Source organism: Salminus brasiliensis, chromosome 18 (assembly GCF_030463535.1).
Source record: "Salminus brasiliensis chromosome 18, fSalBra1.hap2, whole genome shotgun sequence".
NCBI lineage: Eukaryota > Metazoa > Chordata > Actinopteri > Characiformes > Bryconidae > Salminus > Salminus brasiliensis.
In genome coordinates this window covers 2,201,000-2,220,428 of record NC_132895.1, presented here as the reverse complement: position 1 = coordinate 2,220,428, position 19,429 = coordinate 2,201,000, and the positions used below count along the sequence as shown (strand labels likewise).

Below are 19,429 nucleotides of genomic sequence, written 5' to 3'. Positions count from 1 at the left end.
GTCTGTCTGTTTGTCTTTCCTTTCTGTCTGTCTACTTATTTGTGTCTGGATGTCTGTCTGTCCTTCTATCTGTCTGTCTCTCTGAACACATATCTATCTGTCTGACTACATATCTATTTGTCTATCTGTCTGCCTGTATGTCTGCCTTTCGATCTCTCTGTCTGTATTTTTATGTGCCTGTCTATCTGTCTGTCTGTCAGTCTCTTTGTCACTGTCTGTCTGTCTGTATTTTTATGTGCCTGTCTATCTGTCTGTCTGTCAGTCTCTTTGTCTCTGTCTGTCTGTCTGTATTTTTATGTGCCTGGCTGTCTATCTGTATCTATGAATGCCTGTCTGTCTGCCTGCCTGTCTGTCTGACAGTCTCTTGGTCACTTGCCATTTTCATTGATGTCATCAATAACTGCGAGGTCTCCTTGCTGGGATCTGCACCAGTCTCGAGCGTACGTCCAGTTGGCTTTCACCTCATTGTTATAGTGGCTCCCTTTGAACAAGTAGCACTTGTTATGGAAACGCATCCATCCTGCAGCAAGGAGCAAAAGACGGAGGGTCAGACACACAAACCCGCCACACGCCACACACACTGCTCCGTTATCCATCCTGTGGGAATCCCTAAATACGAATTTAGAGCTTTTTAGTCTGTAATTAGTGATTAGTAGAACCATACATGAGAACATGCAACACATGGACCTTTAATCTGAAAGCCATATGAATAAAAGTGCTACACACTAATAACATGTAAAGTTGTGTAAAAATACTTTGCATAACAGGGTGGTAATAAAGTCTGACATTTAGACTATTATGAATGTCAGAGCAGAACTAAGCAGACGCTGGTGCTGGGGTGGTCTGGAAACCTTACCCTCAGGGCAGTTTCCCTCCCAGGCGGGCGTAGGAGGTGGAGGAGTGTGGTGATCGCCCGGCAGTTTCTTACACACGTAGCCCGCACTGGCTCTGCCGCAGTTAGCATCGTTCCATGTGCCTTAAGAAATCCAAGCAACAGCAGAAATGGGTTAAAAACAAGTGGTTAGACTTTTATCCAGACTGTTTGTACTTTGTTCACCGCAGGTGGCATTAGTGTCCTAGTCTATCAAAACTAGGTGTGCACCGATCCGATATTAGGATCAGATATCGGTCCTGATATTAAGAAAATTAGCAGATAATTAGTCCAATCCATGGATCGATCCTTTCACTGTAATTGGTCGGTGTGAGACTGCACTAAATGTTTGATTGCTGCTTGTTTGTTTGTTTGACCAGGTTACTGATTTATTCTCAGGTTCAGCTGCTGGATTTTATTACAAAATCAGATTGATTACTGTTTGTGTGACAAAGTGAAGCCACTTATTTTCAGTTTGGGCTGATACATTTTATTTATTTTAATATATTTTAAGAAGTTTGAGTCCTCTTTGTTCATTGTTCATTTTAGTGACAAATAAATAGTAGTTACTACATCTATATCTGTGAGTTATAAGATAAGAATGATACATTTTGTAATTTTATAATGCCTAAAATGACTGTACCAGTACTGTAACAGTACTATACAAACAGAGAGAGAGAGAGAGAGAGAGAGAGAGAGAGTGAGAGAGTGATATGATCACATTTCAAATGCCCTTACACTGCTGCTCTTCTTAAATGACACACCAGTGTTTAGTCTGTTTATAACAGTGTGCTTACTTATATAGACCACTAGGGGCTGTAAGTGATCCTTAGCTTTCATACAGACAAAAGTAAGACTAATGATGATCATAATTCATGGATTGTTTGGGGGGGAAAGTTTATAAAATGTTATTTAAATGAATTTAAGAATATCTTAATTAAACAAACATCTTATTTTTAAAATATCACCAAAATTTTATATATATATAAAATATATACCACCCGTGCCAGTTCAACAGTTTAGATGGTTTAGTAACTTTTATTAATAATTTATTAATAGTTCTGATCAGAGGAGGACTGGTCGGGTCCCCCTTGTGAGTCTTGGTTCCTCCCAAGGTTTCTTCCTCCAGCTCTGAGAAAGTTTTCCTTGCCACTGTCATCGTTGGGGTCTGCTCACTGGGGGTCTTTTTTCTGTCTTTTACTAATTACTAATTATGTACAGCTGCTTTGTGACGACAATACTTATAAAAAGCTATACAAATAAATCTGACTTTGACTTTGACTATGGTCACTGTACCTGGATATCTGTTCATCTGCACGCACTGCTCCTCCCCATTAGCGTTGTTGGGCTCTCCCGGAGCCCAGTGCACATAAGTCACTGGAGACAAGTCCACCCAACTGCACAGGGAAGCACAGACAACACCTGTGAGTCATTCCACATATCGCTCTAATTCTGGAAAAGAGATTGTAGAACTGATAGACAGACGTACATGTACTCTCCTCCTGCAACCCCAAACATCTGCATCCCGATCCAGGCAGCAGCAACCTGGCCTGTTCCGACCTGCAGTGGAGACACGGAGACACATAAGAACAATGTATCCCAGAACATAAATAAACTGAATTGAATAAAAGAGATTAAATCTAAATCTGAATACAAAATCAATGAATTGCCCAAAAAAGTGTGTATATATATATATATATATATATATATATATATATATATACGAGAGAGAGAGGTTTTTGTTCCATACTGTAAATCTGGCAGTTGTTATTCATATTGTGTTTTATACATAATAAAAAATGGACCAATAGAAATGCTTCAAATTTGGAATATCTCAAATCTCAAAACAATGAGAAATCATGCCAAAATATCAAGAAATCATCTAAAAAAAATAATAAATCATTTTAAAATATCCAAACATTTCCAGTTTTCCAACATTGAGAAAACATCCCAAAACAGTGAGAAATAATCTCTCTCTCTCTCTCTCTCTCTCTCTCTATATATATATATATATATATATATATATATATATATATATATATATATATATGAGAGATACTAAAATTAAAATGCAGCAGAAAAGTAAAGCAGGCCTAGAACTAGGCCTAAAAATCACTCATGTAGGATCACTAGTGTGGGTCATGCTTTATTCTGGTATTCTATTATAGACGCTTACCTTGCATTTAACTGCTTTGTCATTCAACTAAATCTATCTTATCCTTCCCAACCCACTCTCTCTAACCCCGAACTCAACCTTAATCTCAACCCAAACCCTAAACCTAACTTTGCTCCCAGTCCTAAAACCAATCGGGTCGAGTATCAACAAATATTCATCAGATATCAGATTTTATCAGCTATCTAAATATTCTCTCCCTGACCGCTCTAGACGCTGCTATAGGACGTTCAGCAGAGGGGCGATGTTTCCTCACCATAGAGACGATGTAAGCCTGCTCATCCGGGTCGTGGATAGAGGCCAGTAGCGCCTTCTCAGCGAAGCACCTCTCCAGTGCTGTGAAGTAGTCCACTGTCTCTGTGTCATTGTAGTAATAGCAGATGCCGTTGTTCTTCCTCCAGCCAGGGTTACTTCCACAGTCGGGAGCTGCAGAGCAGAGAAAACATCAGCACTAATCCACAGCGCACACACACACACACACACATACAGCAATACAGTAATCTATGAAGCCTATTCTGCCACTGGTTTCATTCCAAGAGCATTAAACATTTCAGAATATCAAGAAAGAATCTCCAGATAATGAGAAATCATCTTAAAATCTCAAGAAATGTTTTTTTATATTAAGAAAGGATATCATAACAGTGAATCATCTAAAAATAGTACATCATCTTAAAATGGTGGGAAATCTCAAAACAATGAGAAATCATCCCAAGATATCAAGAAATCATCTCAAAACAATAATAAATAATTTTAAAATATAAAAAAATGACCAATTTACTAATATTGAGAAAACGTCCCAAAATAATGAGAGATAATCTCAAAATATCAAAAATGAACCTTCTCAAAATATTAAGAAATCTCAAAAAATGGAGAAAGGATCTCAAATTGGTGAGAAATCAATTCAAAATATCAAGAAAGCGTCTGAAACAATTTAATCTCAAAATATGGAGAAAGGATCTCGAAATATCAAAAAATCATCTCAAAATAATAAGAAACGATCTCAAAACAATGAGAAAAATAATCAAAACAATGAAAAATCATCTCAAAATATTGAGAAATTTCAAAATGAGGAGAAAAGATCACAAAACTATTAGAAATAATCTCAAAATATCAAAAAAATCATCTCAAAATAATGAGAAAAGATTTCAAAATAATAAGGAATGTTTTTTGACTTTATGATTTTGGCGGTCAGTTCATCTTCTACTGATTTAGCTTTTTTAGACTAACAGAAATGTTGATCAGGGGTGCGCAAACTTTGCCCTCATGTGTTTATATGTATTACCTGGTATAGCTGAAGGGGGCACTGGTGGCTCAATGGGGGTCTGGCCCTTGGCGAGCATGCACACCCAGTCCTGATGAGCGTCACAGTTGATGTCGTTCCAGTAGGACGTGCCGTTCTTCGTGGTGACCATCTCCACACAGTTCTCCCGGCCGGCGTGGTCATTGGGCTCGCCAGGGCCCCAGTTAGTGTGAGTGAGGGCAGTACCATCGCTCCACAAGTAAGCTGCAGCAACACAACAGAAATCCCTACAGGTGAAGCCTGGGAGATACAACCACCACATGCAAAAAGACCAGCTCCAGATGGATGATGTGGTGAAAAAGCTGGTCATCCAGGAGAAAACGTACCCTAGCTGGTCTACCAGCACGATCAGCTTTACCAAGCTGGTCGTCAAGCTGGTCATACTGGTTGACCAGTTTGGACAAGCTGCTTATACTGTCGACCAGCATGATCAGGCTGGTCAGACTTGACATGTTTGGCAACCAGCATGGTCAGGCTGGTAAACCACCTGGGCCATATTTGGTCTTGATGGTCATGCTGGTAGACCAGATGTGTAAATGAAACCATAAGCTATGCTAGTCAAAAGCTAATGACCAGCTTGACCTTCTTGGTCAGTTTTTTTTCCAGCAGGGTTGTCAAACCTTAAGATATGGAAGGTGATAAGGCCATATGGCACTAGTCATATGTCAGCTCACACCTGGTTTAAAGGGACGTTCCACCAATTTTCAAATAATTCTGCATAATTCAGTGGTCAAAATATATATATATATAATATATATATATACCTTATATGACCAGTATATCTACAATGCTTGCATATATAATATAAATGTATATAATATAATAGTTTTATGTAGTGTCTAAAACTACAGAAACAATATAAACAACAATGAAAACTTTATTATAGGACGGCTCTGGATACCCTGATATATGATTATTTACATTCAGAATATGCTTCTGCCAGTCTTCTATAAATAAATAGATGTACACCACTCTGAAAGCCATCCTATTGGTAAGACTGGGCCGCTGACACACCTCCCTCCAGTGGGTCTCTGCTCAGGCCGATCCACTGTGTCTTGCCCTTGGTGTATTCAGCCATGAAGATCTCCTCCTCTGCATTGTGAATGCTGACTAGGTTAGCGCCACGTGAAACGCAGTCCTCATGCGCCCCTGCCCAGCTCTTCTTATCCGCATAGTCCACTGTATAGAGCTAATGGGCATAAAAAAGACAACCACACACACACACACACACACACACACACACACAAACACACACATATACATTTTCTGTTAAGTAATTGTAAATCCACTCACTCACTGGCCACTTTATTAGAAACACCTACATTGTGCTTTCACTCACTGGCCACTTTATTGGAAACACCTACACGCTTGTGCCTCCACTCACTGGCCACTTTATTAGAAACACCCACCTTGTGCTTCCACTCACTGGCCACTTTATTAGAAACACCCACCTTGTGCTTCCACTCACTGGCCACTTTATTAGAAACACATACTCCATCTGTTGCTATACAGTTTAAATTCCCCAATCCCCATTGGTCAGTTTCCAACCAGAGGGCAAGGATATTATTTGGGCCACACGGTAGTGTGTGTGTGTGGTGCTGGTATGAGGCATAGCTGTGTTACTGGGGTTGCTGAGGGTCACTGCTAGGGTGAGAATGTGTCCACCACCCCCAAAATATCCAGACAGGAGCGCTCTAACCCAAACTGTGCCTCTAACTGTACACCAGGGTTTCTAATAAAGTGGCCGGGGAGTGTGTGTTCCGTGCTGCATGTTCCTACCCTGTAGCACTGCCTGAAATGTGGCAGTCCGGTCCAGCCTGAGGCACACCCTGTGACTGGGGGCGGAGTCGGGGCCTTGGTGGGTGGGGAGATGCCGTCTCTAGGTGACTCGCAAATGAAGGGGTGGGATTGCTCACAGTTCCTGTTTACCCAGAAGCCAGCGGTGGGCGTGGTTGTCATGGTGACGCAGGGGCCTGCATTGCTGTCTTTTGATAGTAAAGAAAAAATGGTGTCAGGCTTTGATTAAGAGGCTTTCAATGTTTTTAATAATATAATACAATAATAACTGATCTGATTAAATATACATGTATTACGTTCTAATAGGAGGAGGAGGAGAACCCACAGCGTTTTCAGAGAGAGCTTAATGATTTCTACACACATCTATACACTTTTATTTTACAGATTCTTGATCTTAAATGTATTTAAACTCAGCAAATATTATATAATAATAGTATAGATACTTATTTTTACTCACATTTGGTGAAATATCATATGGTAGCAATAATACCAATAATAACAGCCCCAATGAACAGCAACTTAAGCATGATCTAATAATTTGTTATTGACTTTATTACTGTTATTGAATATATATATATATATATATATATATATATATATATATATATATATATATATATATTATTGAACACAGAAGGGTTTATTAAGGTCATGTTTCTTTGTTCTGAATAAGAAATATTTAAACGCATTATGATCGATTTTGTGAAAATCACTAATAATTGCATTATTAGTCATCATAATGCACAATAATTATACTGTTACCACCCTGTTATGCAAATTACAGTACATTATTGATGTGCACCTGGCAGCACTTTGATGTCTCGTCAGATCTCATGTGAGATAGAAACAGGTTCAGCTTTATGTGAGTTTATTGATTCAATAAGAGTTTAAAAGTCACTAATGCACCAGGATGTATTCTATGTTCTAAAGTGATGTTCTACTAATAACAAAAAATTAATAATTATTAAAAATGATAAATTAAGTCTCTATTTATGATACTTTGGTTGTAGAATCAGGATGTCTGTTATATCAGTATGAGGTCAGTACAGGAGTTTAGATGACCAGAGTTGGGTTGTCTGCAGCTACCCAGCTTTGCATTTCAGGGACTAAACAGCACTGAATAACCTGCATAACAGGGTGGTAACAAAGTGTTTATTGTTCATTATTATAACTGTAATGTTATTATTATTTTAAATTTTTTTGGGGGGGGGGTTACCAATCAGACCACAAATTATGTACTAATAAGGATTGTAATATTGTAATATGATAGATATAAATAAATAATTTAGATATAAATAAATAAATAATTTAGAAAATGTCTAAGACAGACTTGATTTAACAAAGAACAAGACCTTAATAAACCTCTAATTTGTGTCATTGAATCCTCTCGTGTCATTGCATATTTCATAATGAATAGGCAAAAATAAATTTTAATAGATGTTAATTTACATTCATATATATGTAGATTAATATATAAATATATAATTATTAACAGTTAACAAGAATTTTGGCTTCTACTAAAAGGTTACCATTTTAGGACACTTTTTTTTGTTCTGGAGGCAGAATTAATTCTTCATTAATTTCAATTATTGATCAATTATTTAGTAACATGCAAAAAATAATAAGTAATAAAGTAATAATAGTATATTTTATGTGTTTGCACTGTAATTAAGTGTTTATGTACCTGCATTCAATCAATTAAACATCATTTTGAATAACTACTTCATTATTGTTTACACTCAGGTCACTTCTCTTTCAGATGTTAATATATTAAATAGATAAACTGATCAAATTGAATGATTATATACCTCTTAACAGTTATAAATACACAATTAGCTCTTTATTATTATTATTGTTAATACTGTTATTAGAAAGTGTTAGTGGGTTGCCAGGTTGTTTATTAGAGTGTAAGTTCAGGGTTACTGGGCTGGTTGCGGTCCCAGTGGGAGTACAGCATCAGGTCCCCGTTGTCCCAGTAATAGTCCACTCCTGCTGACTCGCCCTTGGCTCTCAGACCTATCCACCAGTGTCCAGAGTAACCGGCCATGCGTGCAGTTAAGTGGGCCTGCTCATACCTGCATCACCCACAGGGAAGGTGAGGTGAGGGGGGTGAGGAATGATGAGGAACAGTCAGTGTGTTATTACACTTCCCTCGATCCCACAGCACACACTCTCACACTCACACACTCACACTCACACTCTCACACTCTCACACTCTCACACTCTCACACTCTCACACTCACACACACACACACACACTCTCACACTCTCACACTCTCACACTCTCACACTCTCACACTCACACACACACACACACACTCTCACACTCACACACTCACACTCACACACTCACACTCACACTCTCACACTCTCACACTCATACTCTCACACTCATACTCACACTCACACACTCACACACACACTCACAAACTCTCACACTTACACTCTCACACTCACACACTCACACTCACACTCTCACACTCACTCGCTCACTCACACACGCACTCTCACACTCTCACACTCACACTCACACTCACAAACTCTCACACTCTCACACTCACACACTCACACACTCTCACACTCTCACACTCTCACACACACTCACACTCACACACACACTCTCACTCACTCACACACACTCACACACACTCACACACTCACACACACTCTCACACACTCTCACACTCTCACACACACACTCTCACACTCACACTCACACTCACACACTCACACACTCTCACACTCTCACACACTCACACTTACTCACACACACTCACACACACTCACACACACTCACACACTCACACACACACTCTCACACTCTCACACTCTCACACACTCACACACAATCTCACAAACACACACTCTCACACACTCACACACTCACACACTCTCACACTCTCACACTCTCACACTCACACAAACTCACACACTCACACACTCACACGCACACTCACACACTCACACGTCTGCGATGTGCAGCAGGGTGCTGTCCTTCTCCTCACAGAAGGCTTTGGCCTCGGCACGGGTCATCGCCGTATCCTCCAACCAGTAGCAAGAGTACTCGAAGGCATCCCAGCCCTACACACACACACACACACACACACACAGTTAAATCCACACAGCACGGACGTTGGCCTTGGCGTGAATGAGCGACCGATCAGTACCCACCTGAGGGCAGCCGTACACTGTGGGTTTGATGGAGGGCAGTGGGTAGTGACCTTTGGCCATTTTGCAGATGAAGGGGTTGAGTTCAGTGCAGGTGACGTCGTTCCATCGGCCACTCTAAAGACAACCAGAGTGAGAACAGGCTGAGTGGGTCTTTGATATTTCTTCCCTTTCTTTCTGTCTGTTCGTCTGAATGCCGTCTTTCTCCTACCTCATGGAACATCTCCACACAGTTCTCATCAAAGCCCAGGTGGTTGTTGGGCTCTCCAGGTGCCCAGTATGTGAATGTGACCTCATGGTTGTCAGACCAGGTGTAGTAGCCGGAGAAGCCCAGGTCATTCAGCCCAATCCAGACGTCACTGGTGGCTAAAGGTGAGAAACGTAACATGTAGATTTGATTGACTGGGTTTTTACAGATGTGCGAGTTATTATTTATTATTTATCCACAACATTTAAAAAGATCAAACGTTTTTCAACATCGCGATACTGATAAACAATTGATATATCGTGCAGCTCTAATCCGTACCCAAGTAGAGGTAGCTCTCCAGCCAGCTCTGCTCTGTGATGGACATAATGGAGGTCAAGTCTGCCCCCAGCTTCCTGCATTCGGAGCGAGCCTCGTGCCACGTCTTCTTCACCTCGAAGGGCTTGTAGCAGAACTCTCCGAACTCGAACCAGTCCGCATCGGGACACCTCAGCTCTGTGCGGGACAGGACATTCATCCTGATTGTTATTTATTGTTTTCTTTTTTGACGTATTTACAAATTTCTAATTATTGTTCAATAAATGAACCAACGAATGAACCAACCTCCATCAGCAAACTCGAAAGACACGGAGAAGTCGCCGGAGTATCTGGAAATAGAGAACGCATGAGGCTGCGAGTGACCTGTTAAAGGGGCACTTCAGACAAGATAAAAAAAGGTAGCCATCACTGCTGTAAACAAGCCTCCTCCTGTTTCTAGTGTAAAGACTGATGAAGGTGTATCTGGAAGGTGGGAGCAGCTTCAGAAACTTCAGTGCTTTAGGGGTGGGCTGCTTAAAATGAGATTTTCAGTTAGTTTTCTGATGCAGAAGGAGGCCAAACGGCTAAATTACTGCTAGGAGGTGGAATATATCACACTAGTGGCTAGGCTAACCACTTGTTTACCACTGTGGAGGGGATTCCCAGCAGTTGTAGGAGGCATTTGTGGCCAGAAATACAATAAAGGATTCAAAATAGTGAATAATGTTAATGAGGCTAACGATTTAGCATTTTATATGTCATATATATCAAATATTATAATATAATATATATAATAATAATAATAATAATAATAATAATAATAATATACAATATATCACAATAAATGCATTTTAGTTTTAGGCTGGAATGGCCCTTTAAAATGTATAAGGTAGGTGTTTCCATTATAGTGGCCAGTGTGCAGAAGTGTAAGGTAGGTGTTTCCATTATAGTGGCCAGTGTGCGTGAGTGTAAGGTAGGTGTTTCCATTATAGTGGCCAGTGTGCGTGAGTGTAATGTAGGTGTTTCCATTATAGTGGCCAGTGTGCGGGAGTGTAATGTAGGTGTTTTCATTATAGTGGCCAGTGTGCGGAAGTGTAAGGTAGGTGTTTCCATTATAGTGGCCAGTGTGCGGAATAGTATGGTAGGTGTTTTTATTATAGTGGCCAGTGTGCGGAAGTGTAAAATAATATATATATATATATATATATATATAAATAATAATATAACAAAGCGTGTCGTACTGCTTGGAGGTGATGCCGTTTCTGGTGGAGCCAGTGTAGAAGTTCAGACCGGGGGCTTTGAGGACTGTGCAGTCTCCTCCAACCTCGTTCAACACCACTCCCATATGAATAGCAGCTGCACAGATGTTCGAGTCCTAAAACACACAGGTCGGTTAACGCTTTCGCTCCGCTTCAGTCTCAAGGTCAGAACGGTATGGTCAGTAAAGGCCAGGCACACACACACACATGACTACCAGCCCTGGGTGGGTGTTCTTGAAGGTAGTAGACATGATCAGCACTGATGCTGATGAACATGAGAGATCATTAGTGGTTTGTACTCACGCCACGGTATATCCTGGTCCCGTACACACTGTAGGACTCATGCGCACATCCAGCAGGACAGTGGACACTGCAACACAGACACACAGCAACAGACATCACCTACACATTCATTGGCCACTTTATGAGAAACCCCTCCCTAGTACCTCCACCTGTACACCTAAGTAGACAGTGTGCAGAAGTACAATGTAGGTGTTTCCATTATAGTGGACAATTTGCAGAAGTACAAGGTAGGTGTTTCCATTATAGTGGCCAGTGTGCAAAAGTATATTGTTAGTGTTTCCATTATAATGGCCAGTGTGCAAAACTATAAGGTAGGTGTTTCCATTATAGTGGCCAAGGTGCAAAAGTATACAGTATGTGTTTCCATTATACTGGCCAGTGTGCAAAAGTATAAGGTATGTGTTTCCAATATTGTGGCCAGTGTGCAAAAGTATAAGAAAGGTGTTTCCATTAAAGTGGCCAGTGTGCGGGCCTATAAGGTAGGTTTTTGCATTATAGTGGCCAGTGTGCAGAAGTGTAAGGTAGGTGTTTCAATTAGAGTGGCCAGTGTAAGTGGAAGAAGCATGGTGTGTGAACAAATGATATGGGATGTGTGTAAGGTTTGAACTTTAGCCGAAGGTAAACTTTTAGAATCAATAAAAATGGATTTAAGTAAAAATTTGAAATATGAAATATGTTTTAGGAAAAGTATAAAGAACATACGTCATTTTATCTACAGAGTGGTCCAGGCTGGGAGTCTGACTGCAAGTAATGGCATCTATATAAAATAGACACACACAACACAAAACAAAAGAGTTACTACTCTATATGTCTACTGACAACATATAATAATAGAATATTTCATATTCAGGGGGGAGGAGCGTACAGTCCGGCGCACAGCCCAGGATATCAAAGCGCAGTCCTGCTTCGTTGTGCCACTCCAGCGGGAGGATCCGAATAAATTTCACGGACACGGGCGTCCCCAGCAGCTGAGTTTCAGGAGTGCCTCTGTCTACTGAGCCAAGAAACTCCTCTACCTACAACACACACACACACACACACACACACACACACACACACACACACATATATACTTGAACTTGTTAAATCATACACTACTGTTTAAAATGACTTTTCTTATATACTATTTATTATTTTACATTCAGCAATAACTGTAGATTAATCTAGAGGTTAATATCCTAATAGTAATAATTCATAGCGGATACTGAATAATTTATAACACATATTAAATCTCATCTCATCCATCTTTGTAGATACTAAATCATTTACAGAAGTTATTTAGTGGTAGTAGATATTTATTTTTAGTACATAATTTGTAGTATATACTGAATAATTCATAGTAGATACTGAATAATTCATACTAGATATTGAATAATTCATAGTATATACTGAATAATTCATAGTAGATACTGAATAATTCATACTGGATACTGAATAATTCATACTGGATACTGAATAATTAATAGCAGATAATGAATAATTTATGATAGTTGCTAAATAATTCATAGTGGAGACTAAATAACTTATAATGTATAATCAATTATTTGAAACTAGTTAAATTAAGGGTCTTTGTTATACATGTTACAAATATTTACCATTAATCTGTTAATCTGGGTTTTATACCTTTCCCTCAGCAGTGTAGTCTGTCCACGACACTCTGTCCAAACTGGTCTGGACCTTAAACTTGGTCACCCAGTGGTCAGCAGTGGGGCAGCCCTGGATCACCACCCCTGTGATCTTCTTGGACTCTGGCAGACTTACTTGGATCCATGAATTAGAAGCTGATATGCCAGGGCAGAGATACAGAAGGTAAAACACTGTATTATTTTTTTATGTATAATATTATTATGACTGCCTTGTTGTTGTTATTATTATTATTATTATTATTATTATTATTATAGTACAGGAACAAAAAGTGTGTGAGGGTTTGCGACCAAGCTATTACTGTAAGATGAAAAGGAGACTGACCCGGGCTGGTTGGCATCCAGCAAGAATCTCCATTGAGACGAGCATTTGTGGGTTCTTTCCCACCTATGGAGGAGGAGGCTGAGAGCATGGAGTCTGTAATGTTCTTGTCCTCCACCCCCAGACCTCGCACACACACTGAAATAACAGACAGATGTTCAGCAGTCCGAACTGGCATGTATGTGGTTCCATGTGTCTAGACATTTAACTGAACATGCAGTGTTAATGTTAGACTTGCCTGGACTCCGAAATGGCAGATTTTCAGAAGAAAGGTAAACACCTAACTGACCAATCAGTCTAAAAATCAGGTTCATGGAACAAATCAAGACTTGCTATGTAGTGTAAACAAAGACAAAGTGCCTTTAGTTCCTCACTGGCAGAACCAACAACTGATATTGGGACACAGCTCTTAATCACTGAATTCAGGTGTCTGATTCAGTCCAGATCAGCCACAGGTGTATTAATTCCAGCCTCTAGCCCTGCAGTCTGTCTGTGGTGTTATTATTGAACAGTGGAAGAGTTTAGGAGGAACAGCTCACAGAGAGCAGCTCAGCCACCGAGTGTCTGTCAGACCACGTAAAGTTACAGAGCGGGGTCAGGGCCGAGTGCTAAGCTCAGAGTGTTCTCTCTTCACTGTAGCTTCCTGTAGCTGCTGCCCAGGTCATCAGATTCAAGCGAGCTGCAAAGGTGGGACCAGTAGAGTAGAGGACTGTACCCTGTAAACTGAAACTCTGGAGAAGAAGCTATCTACACACTTTCAGATTTATCAGGTACATGCTGGCTGTCTAAATCCCCACATACCGGACTGCTCACAGCTGTAGACCACTTCCATATATTTGGAGACGGTGGGGCACGGATCACTCTCCACGTGGGCGTAGAGGAAACAGAAGCCACGGTTATCGCACTGCTTTCTCACCATCTCCAGAATGCCTGGGACAGTGCAAGTACCTGCAGACCAGAAACACAAGCATCTCTGAACTCAACGAGGATGAAAAAAGGAAAAGTACAGGTTAACAATTAGGTTACCTAGAGGTCCTCAAGGAAATCCGGACTGCCCCCATAACATCCCTACGTATTGAAAGATCCCCTTCCAGTACTATATAGAACCCTTTTTGCTTTGAGGGTCCTTGTGAAGTCCTCCTGCTCTGCAGGCTTACCCAGAGAGCCGTCCTCGTAGGGGCAGATTTTGTCACTTTGGCGGCCGAAGAAAGCAGACTGGATGTTGATGACGCTGTTAGTCTCACAGTGCAGAACCATAGTGGAGGACTCGCACGTGTAGGCTGTTAAAAAGCCTGCAAAGATAAAACACACACACACATATATATATATGGAGGACTATTCAACTCCTGGGACGGGATGATGAGCATCACAGCTGACTCTTTCTGTATAAATCAGAGCCGGTGTAGCTTTTGGACTGTGCACCTGTCACGTACCGTCATGAGGTGGTGGAGGCTCGGGTGTGTTTCCTGTAATAAAACACATTCAACAGGGTTTTAGTTCTCATCCGTCAGCGTGAGGTGAAATCTGTGTGTGAAGACCAGGTTCTGTGTGTCTGCTTGTGTGTGTGGGGAACGGTACCGCGGCGTTTGCAGATGTAGCCCCGGTTGTAATCACAGTTGTCGTCGTTCCAGTAGCCGTTGTTGATGTAGATGGTGAGGCAGTCTTCACCATAGTAGTCATCCGGATTACCTGAAGAAAAGGGTCAAGTGGCCGTTGAGTGGAAGCACACGCTGGGTGTTTCTGATAAAGTGGCCAATGAGTGGAAATATAATGTAGGGGTTTCTGATAAAGTGGCCAGTGAGTGGATACATAATGTAGAGGTTTCTAATAAAGTGGCCAGTGAGTAGAAATATAATGTAGGGGTTTCTAATAAAGTGGCCAGTGAGTGGAAGTATAATGTAGGGGTTTCTAATAAAGTGGCCGGTATGGGGTTTCTAATAAAGTGGCAGGTGAGTGGAAGTATAACGTAGGGGTTTCTAATATAGTGGCCAGTGAGTGGAAATATAATATAGGGGTTTCTGATAAAGTGGCCATAAAGTGGCCAGTGAGTGGAAATATAGTGTTGGAGTTTCTAATAAAGTGGGCAGTGAGTGGAAGTATAACGTAGGGGTTTCTAATATAGTGGCCAGTGAGTGGAAATATAATATAGGGGTTTCTGATAAAGTGGCCATAAAGTGGCCAGTGAGTGGAAATATAGTGTTGGAGTTTCTAATAAAGTGGGCAGTGAGTGGAAGCACAAGCTAGGTGTTTCTGATAGTGGGGCAGTGGTGGCTAGTGGGGCAGCGGTGGCTCAGTGGTTAGAGCACCGGGTTATCGATAACAGGGTTATCTGTTATCTGTTAACAGTGGCAAGCTGCCCTTGAGCAAGGCCCTTTACCCTCTCTGCTCCCCGGGCGCTGAAGTTGGCTGCCCACCGCTCTGGGTGTGTGTGTGTACTCACTACCCCTAGCTCACTAGTGTGTGTGTGAGTGTGTGTTTACTACCACAGATGGGTTAAATGCAGAGGACCCATTTCAAATACAAATACGTGCATCTTTACCTTTACCTTAAAGTGGCCAGTGAGTGGAAATATAATGTAGGGGGTTCTGATAAAGCGGCCAGTGAGTGGAAGCACAAGCTAGGTGTTTCTGATAAAGTGGCCAGTGAGTGGAAATATAATGTAGGGGGTTTTGATAAAGCGGCCAGTGAGTGGAAGCACAAGCTAGGTGTTTCTGATAAAGTGGCCAGTGAGTGGAAGTATAATGTAGGGGTTTCTAATAAAGTGGCGGTGAGTGGAAGTATAATGTAGGGGTTTCTAATAAAGTGGCCACTGAGTCGAAATATAATGTAGGGGTTTCTAATAAAGTGGCGGTGAGTGGAAGTATAATGTAGGGGTTTCTGATAAAGTGGCCAGTAAATGGACGCACAAGCTAGGTGTTTCTGATAAAGTGGCCGGTGAGCTAAAGTATAATGTAGGTGGGTTCTAATAAAGTGACCACTTAGAGGAAGCACAAAGTACTCTCTCTTACCTGAAGCCCAGTTGATGAAGCGGAATGGGGATCTGTCTGTCCACTCCCAGCCTCCCTCAGTGACCGAGTCATGGCCTCCCATCCACAAAGATACCCCATTAGGGATCGACTGGATCTGAGCTGCAAACCAACATCAATTTTTTTTAAACAATAACAAAATATTTCATAAAAAGGCTAAGCATTAGACCTGGAAATCTAATACACTACATGGACAAAAGTATTGGGACGCCTGCTCATTCATTGTTTCTTCTGAAATTAAGGGAATTAAAAGAGCTGATCCTGCTTTTGTTGTAGTATCTGTCTCTACTGTCCAGAGAAGAAGACTTTCTACTAGATTTTGGAGAGTATTTCATTGCATTCAGCAACAAGAGCGTTAATAAGGTCTGAATGTTGGATGACGATCACCACCCCACCTCATCATCCCCAACTTATCCCAAAACTACTGGATCCACTGCTCCACAGCTCAATGCTGGGGGGCTTTACACCCCTCTTCTAGCCCACGCCTGGCATTATTAGGCAGCATGGAGCCAATAGGGTTATGATGTTGATCTGCTCCAGAGAGTCCTATTCTATTGGCAGTACTTCTTCTCTACAGGGACTAGACAAGCTGTGTGTGTGTGTGTGTGTGTGTGTGTGCATTTGCACATCAGTGTCAGCAATGGGTGCAACTTAAAGTAGTTGAATGCATTCATTAGAAAGGGGTGTCCACAAACATGTGGACAGGTAATTTCAACAGTATACAGTGGAAAATGGTTCATTTATAGGGTATAAACTGTTAAGTATGTGTCTCTGTGTGTGTGTGTGTACCCTGGATGAAGCCCTGCTCAAATGGTTCAGTGATGCTGATCAGGTCGCCCCCCTGGTTCACACAGTCTGCTCGAGCTTCTGCCCACTTCCGCAGGGACAGATAGTTAAAGAGGTAACAGTAATCATTGAAGGGGTCAGCAACCCACGATCCACACTTCTCATTCCAGCCTGAGAGAGAGAGAGAGAGAGAGAGAGAGAAAGAGAGAGAGAGAGAGAGAGAGAGAGAGAGAGAGAGAGAGAGAGAGAGTAATGTTGAAGTAGAGTCAGTTTGCTAGTAACTGTAAGTACTGAGTAATTCAGTAATGAGTAGTGGATTACTTTATTTGAGTAACTACCCCCAAGTGATGAGAAAAAGATAAAGGGTGGAGGATAGGTGGGTCTTACCTGGTCCAGAAGTGGGGGGGACTGGAGGTCCCTGTCCTTTAGCTAGAGAGAACAATAAATCATGTCAATATTAAAATCTTATCTAATCTAAAAGTGATCCTTTGATTGACAGCCATCTTTTATCTTTTATCCCAGAAGCTGTTCATCCTTTCTTTAATATCATTAGGAGTGATCTTGACCACTGACTGCTGCTGTTATCAGCCCTTCAGCACAGCACAGCCTGGTGTCCTACCTTTCTGGCAGATGAAGGGGTATGTGGAGCTGCAAGGCAGATCGTTCAGTTTGCCGGTCTCCCAGTGCTCTGTCCCTCGGATGTGCACACAGTCCTCGTTCCCCTGCCAGTTATCTGGCTGATTGGTCTCCCACTCTAAGAAGTCCTGGAGATGGCAAGTGAGTGGATTTGCGTGTGCAATTATGATATGAAAATGAACTGAAATGCGTAAAGTGCAGATCCAGAAGGAGCTCCAGGTGGAGCTGGAGAGATTAGACACTGTCCTATGCTAGGTATATGTATATAGTCCTTTGATAGAGCGGAACACACCCTGAGATGGAACGAGAGACAGATAGACATAGACAGAGAGATAGACAGATAAACAGACATAGATAGACAGATACATAGATAGACAGATAGATAGATAAATAGACAGACAGACAGACAGACAGACAGATAGATAGATAGATAGATAGATAGATAGATAGATAGATAGATAGATAGATAGATAGATAGATAGACAGACAGACAGATAGATAGACAGACAGACAGACAGACAGATATATAGATAGACAGACAGATAGATAGATAGATAGATAGACAGACAGACAGACAGACAGACAGACAGATAGATAGATAGATAGATAGACAGGCAGATAGATAGATAGGCAGACAGACAGACAGATAGACAGATAGATAGATAGATAGATAGACAGGCAGATAGATAGATAGGCAGACAGACAGACAGATAGACAGACAGATAGATAGGGAGGCCATATATAGTGTAGTGAGGCATCTGGAGAGCTTTACGTACGGCTGTTGTTCCATCAGTCCACTTCCACTGTCCTTCTTGGTCAATGTCATTCAGACCCACCCAGGAGGACCTGGACATGTGAGCTGAGGAAAGAAGGACAAGCAGTTCTTCTAATCAGCCACACTGTAAAGAATAATTAAACATTCCCCACCGAAGCCGAATCTCTGTGGAAATGTTTACACCCAAAACACTGAATGATGGGAATTACAGAAATGACAGAAAACCGTTGATTTGACCTTTAATCTGTGTGACAATTGATAAATGTGTAATCTATACGTAATCAATATACAGATAATGAGCCACTGACACTTACCTGTTAGGAAGCTGACTGTCTCCTGGTTGTGGATGCTGGCCAGGTGCCCGTTCTGACCAACACAGTAGGTTTCAGCTTCCTGCCATGTTTTGTCCATTTCAGATTCAAAGTGGTAGCAGTAATCTCCATACAGCAGATAGCCTTCATCACAGTGAGAGTCTAACCACAGAGACAGAGACAGACACAGAGACATTAGCCTTTATAACTTTAATTATTTCTTTATGATAATTAATCATCCTCATAATCTGAACAGAACTGTAGATATTAAATATTTATTTTTTATAACTATAACTAAATTCTTCAGGTCTGGTCATGGAGGGTCAGTGATTTCCCTGCTGAATGAGCAGAAAATCAGCAGAAAAACACCAGAACTGAAGAACAACTGGCTGCACTTTATGTATTAATCTAGCTCGGGCATCCAGGGACTTTCCGGCTCTGTCCTGCTCACCTGGGGCAGCGGTAGGTTTAATGTTCTGACCCCCCACCATCTTACAGATGTAGGCGTGGTTCTTGAAGCAGTTGGTGGTCTCCCACTTTCCAGCATAATTTCCTGA

At 41.3% G+C, this 19,429-nt stretch overlaps 1 protein-coding gene across 1 annotated transcript in view; it reads right to left on the bottom strand.

Moving 5' to 3' along the window:
- The window catches only part of LOC140539713 (uncharacterized), a 40,176-nt gene that overhangs the window by 9,905 nt on the left and 10,842 nt on the right, over window positions 1-19,429 (bottom strand). The window contains 31 exon segments of the mRNA XM_072662473.1: window positions 377-520; window positions 857-976; window positions 2,168-2,268; window positions 2,361-2,431; window positions 3,301-3,470; window positions 4,327-4,548; window positions 5,359-5,533; window positions 6,124-6,329; window positions 8,065-8,216; window positions 9,107-9,222; window positions 9,313-9,426; window positions 9,521-9,675; window positions 9,836-10,009; window positions 10,118-10,161; window positions 11,053-11,186; window positions 11,374-11,440; window positions 12,076-12,130; window positions 12,239-12,383; window positions 12,997-13,154; window positions 13,342-13,476; window positions 14,140-14,286; window positions 14,496-14,630; window positions 14,772-14,804; window positions 14,917-15,027; window positions 16,347-16,466; window positions 17,154-17,321; window positions 17,538-17,579; window positions 17,770-17,914; window positions 18,563-18,645; window positions 18,876-19,034; window positions 19,324-19,425. Of these exon segments, the coding sequence (XP_072518574.1) occupies window positions 377-520; window positions 857-976; window positions 2,168-2,268; window positions 2,361-2,431; window positions 3,301-3,470; window positions 4,327-4,548; window positions 5,359-5,533; window positions 6,124-6,329; window positions 8,065-8,216; window positions 9,107-9,222; window positions 9,313-9,426; window positions 9,521-9,675; window positions 9,836-10,009; window positions 10,118-10,161; window positions 11,053-11,186; window positions 11,374-11,440; window positions 12,076-12,130; window positions 12,239-12,383; window positions 12,997-13,154; window positions 13,342-13,476; window positions 14,140-14,286; window positions 14,496-14,630; window positions 14,772-14,804; window positions 14,917-15,027; window positions 16,347-16,466; window positions 17,154-17,321; window positions 17,538-17,579; window positions 17,770-17,914; window positions 18,563-18,645; window positions 18,876-19,034; window positions 19,324-19,425 (3,903 nt within the window).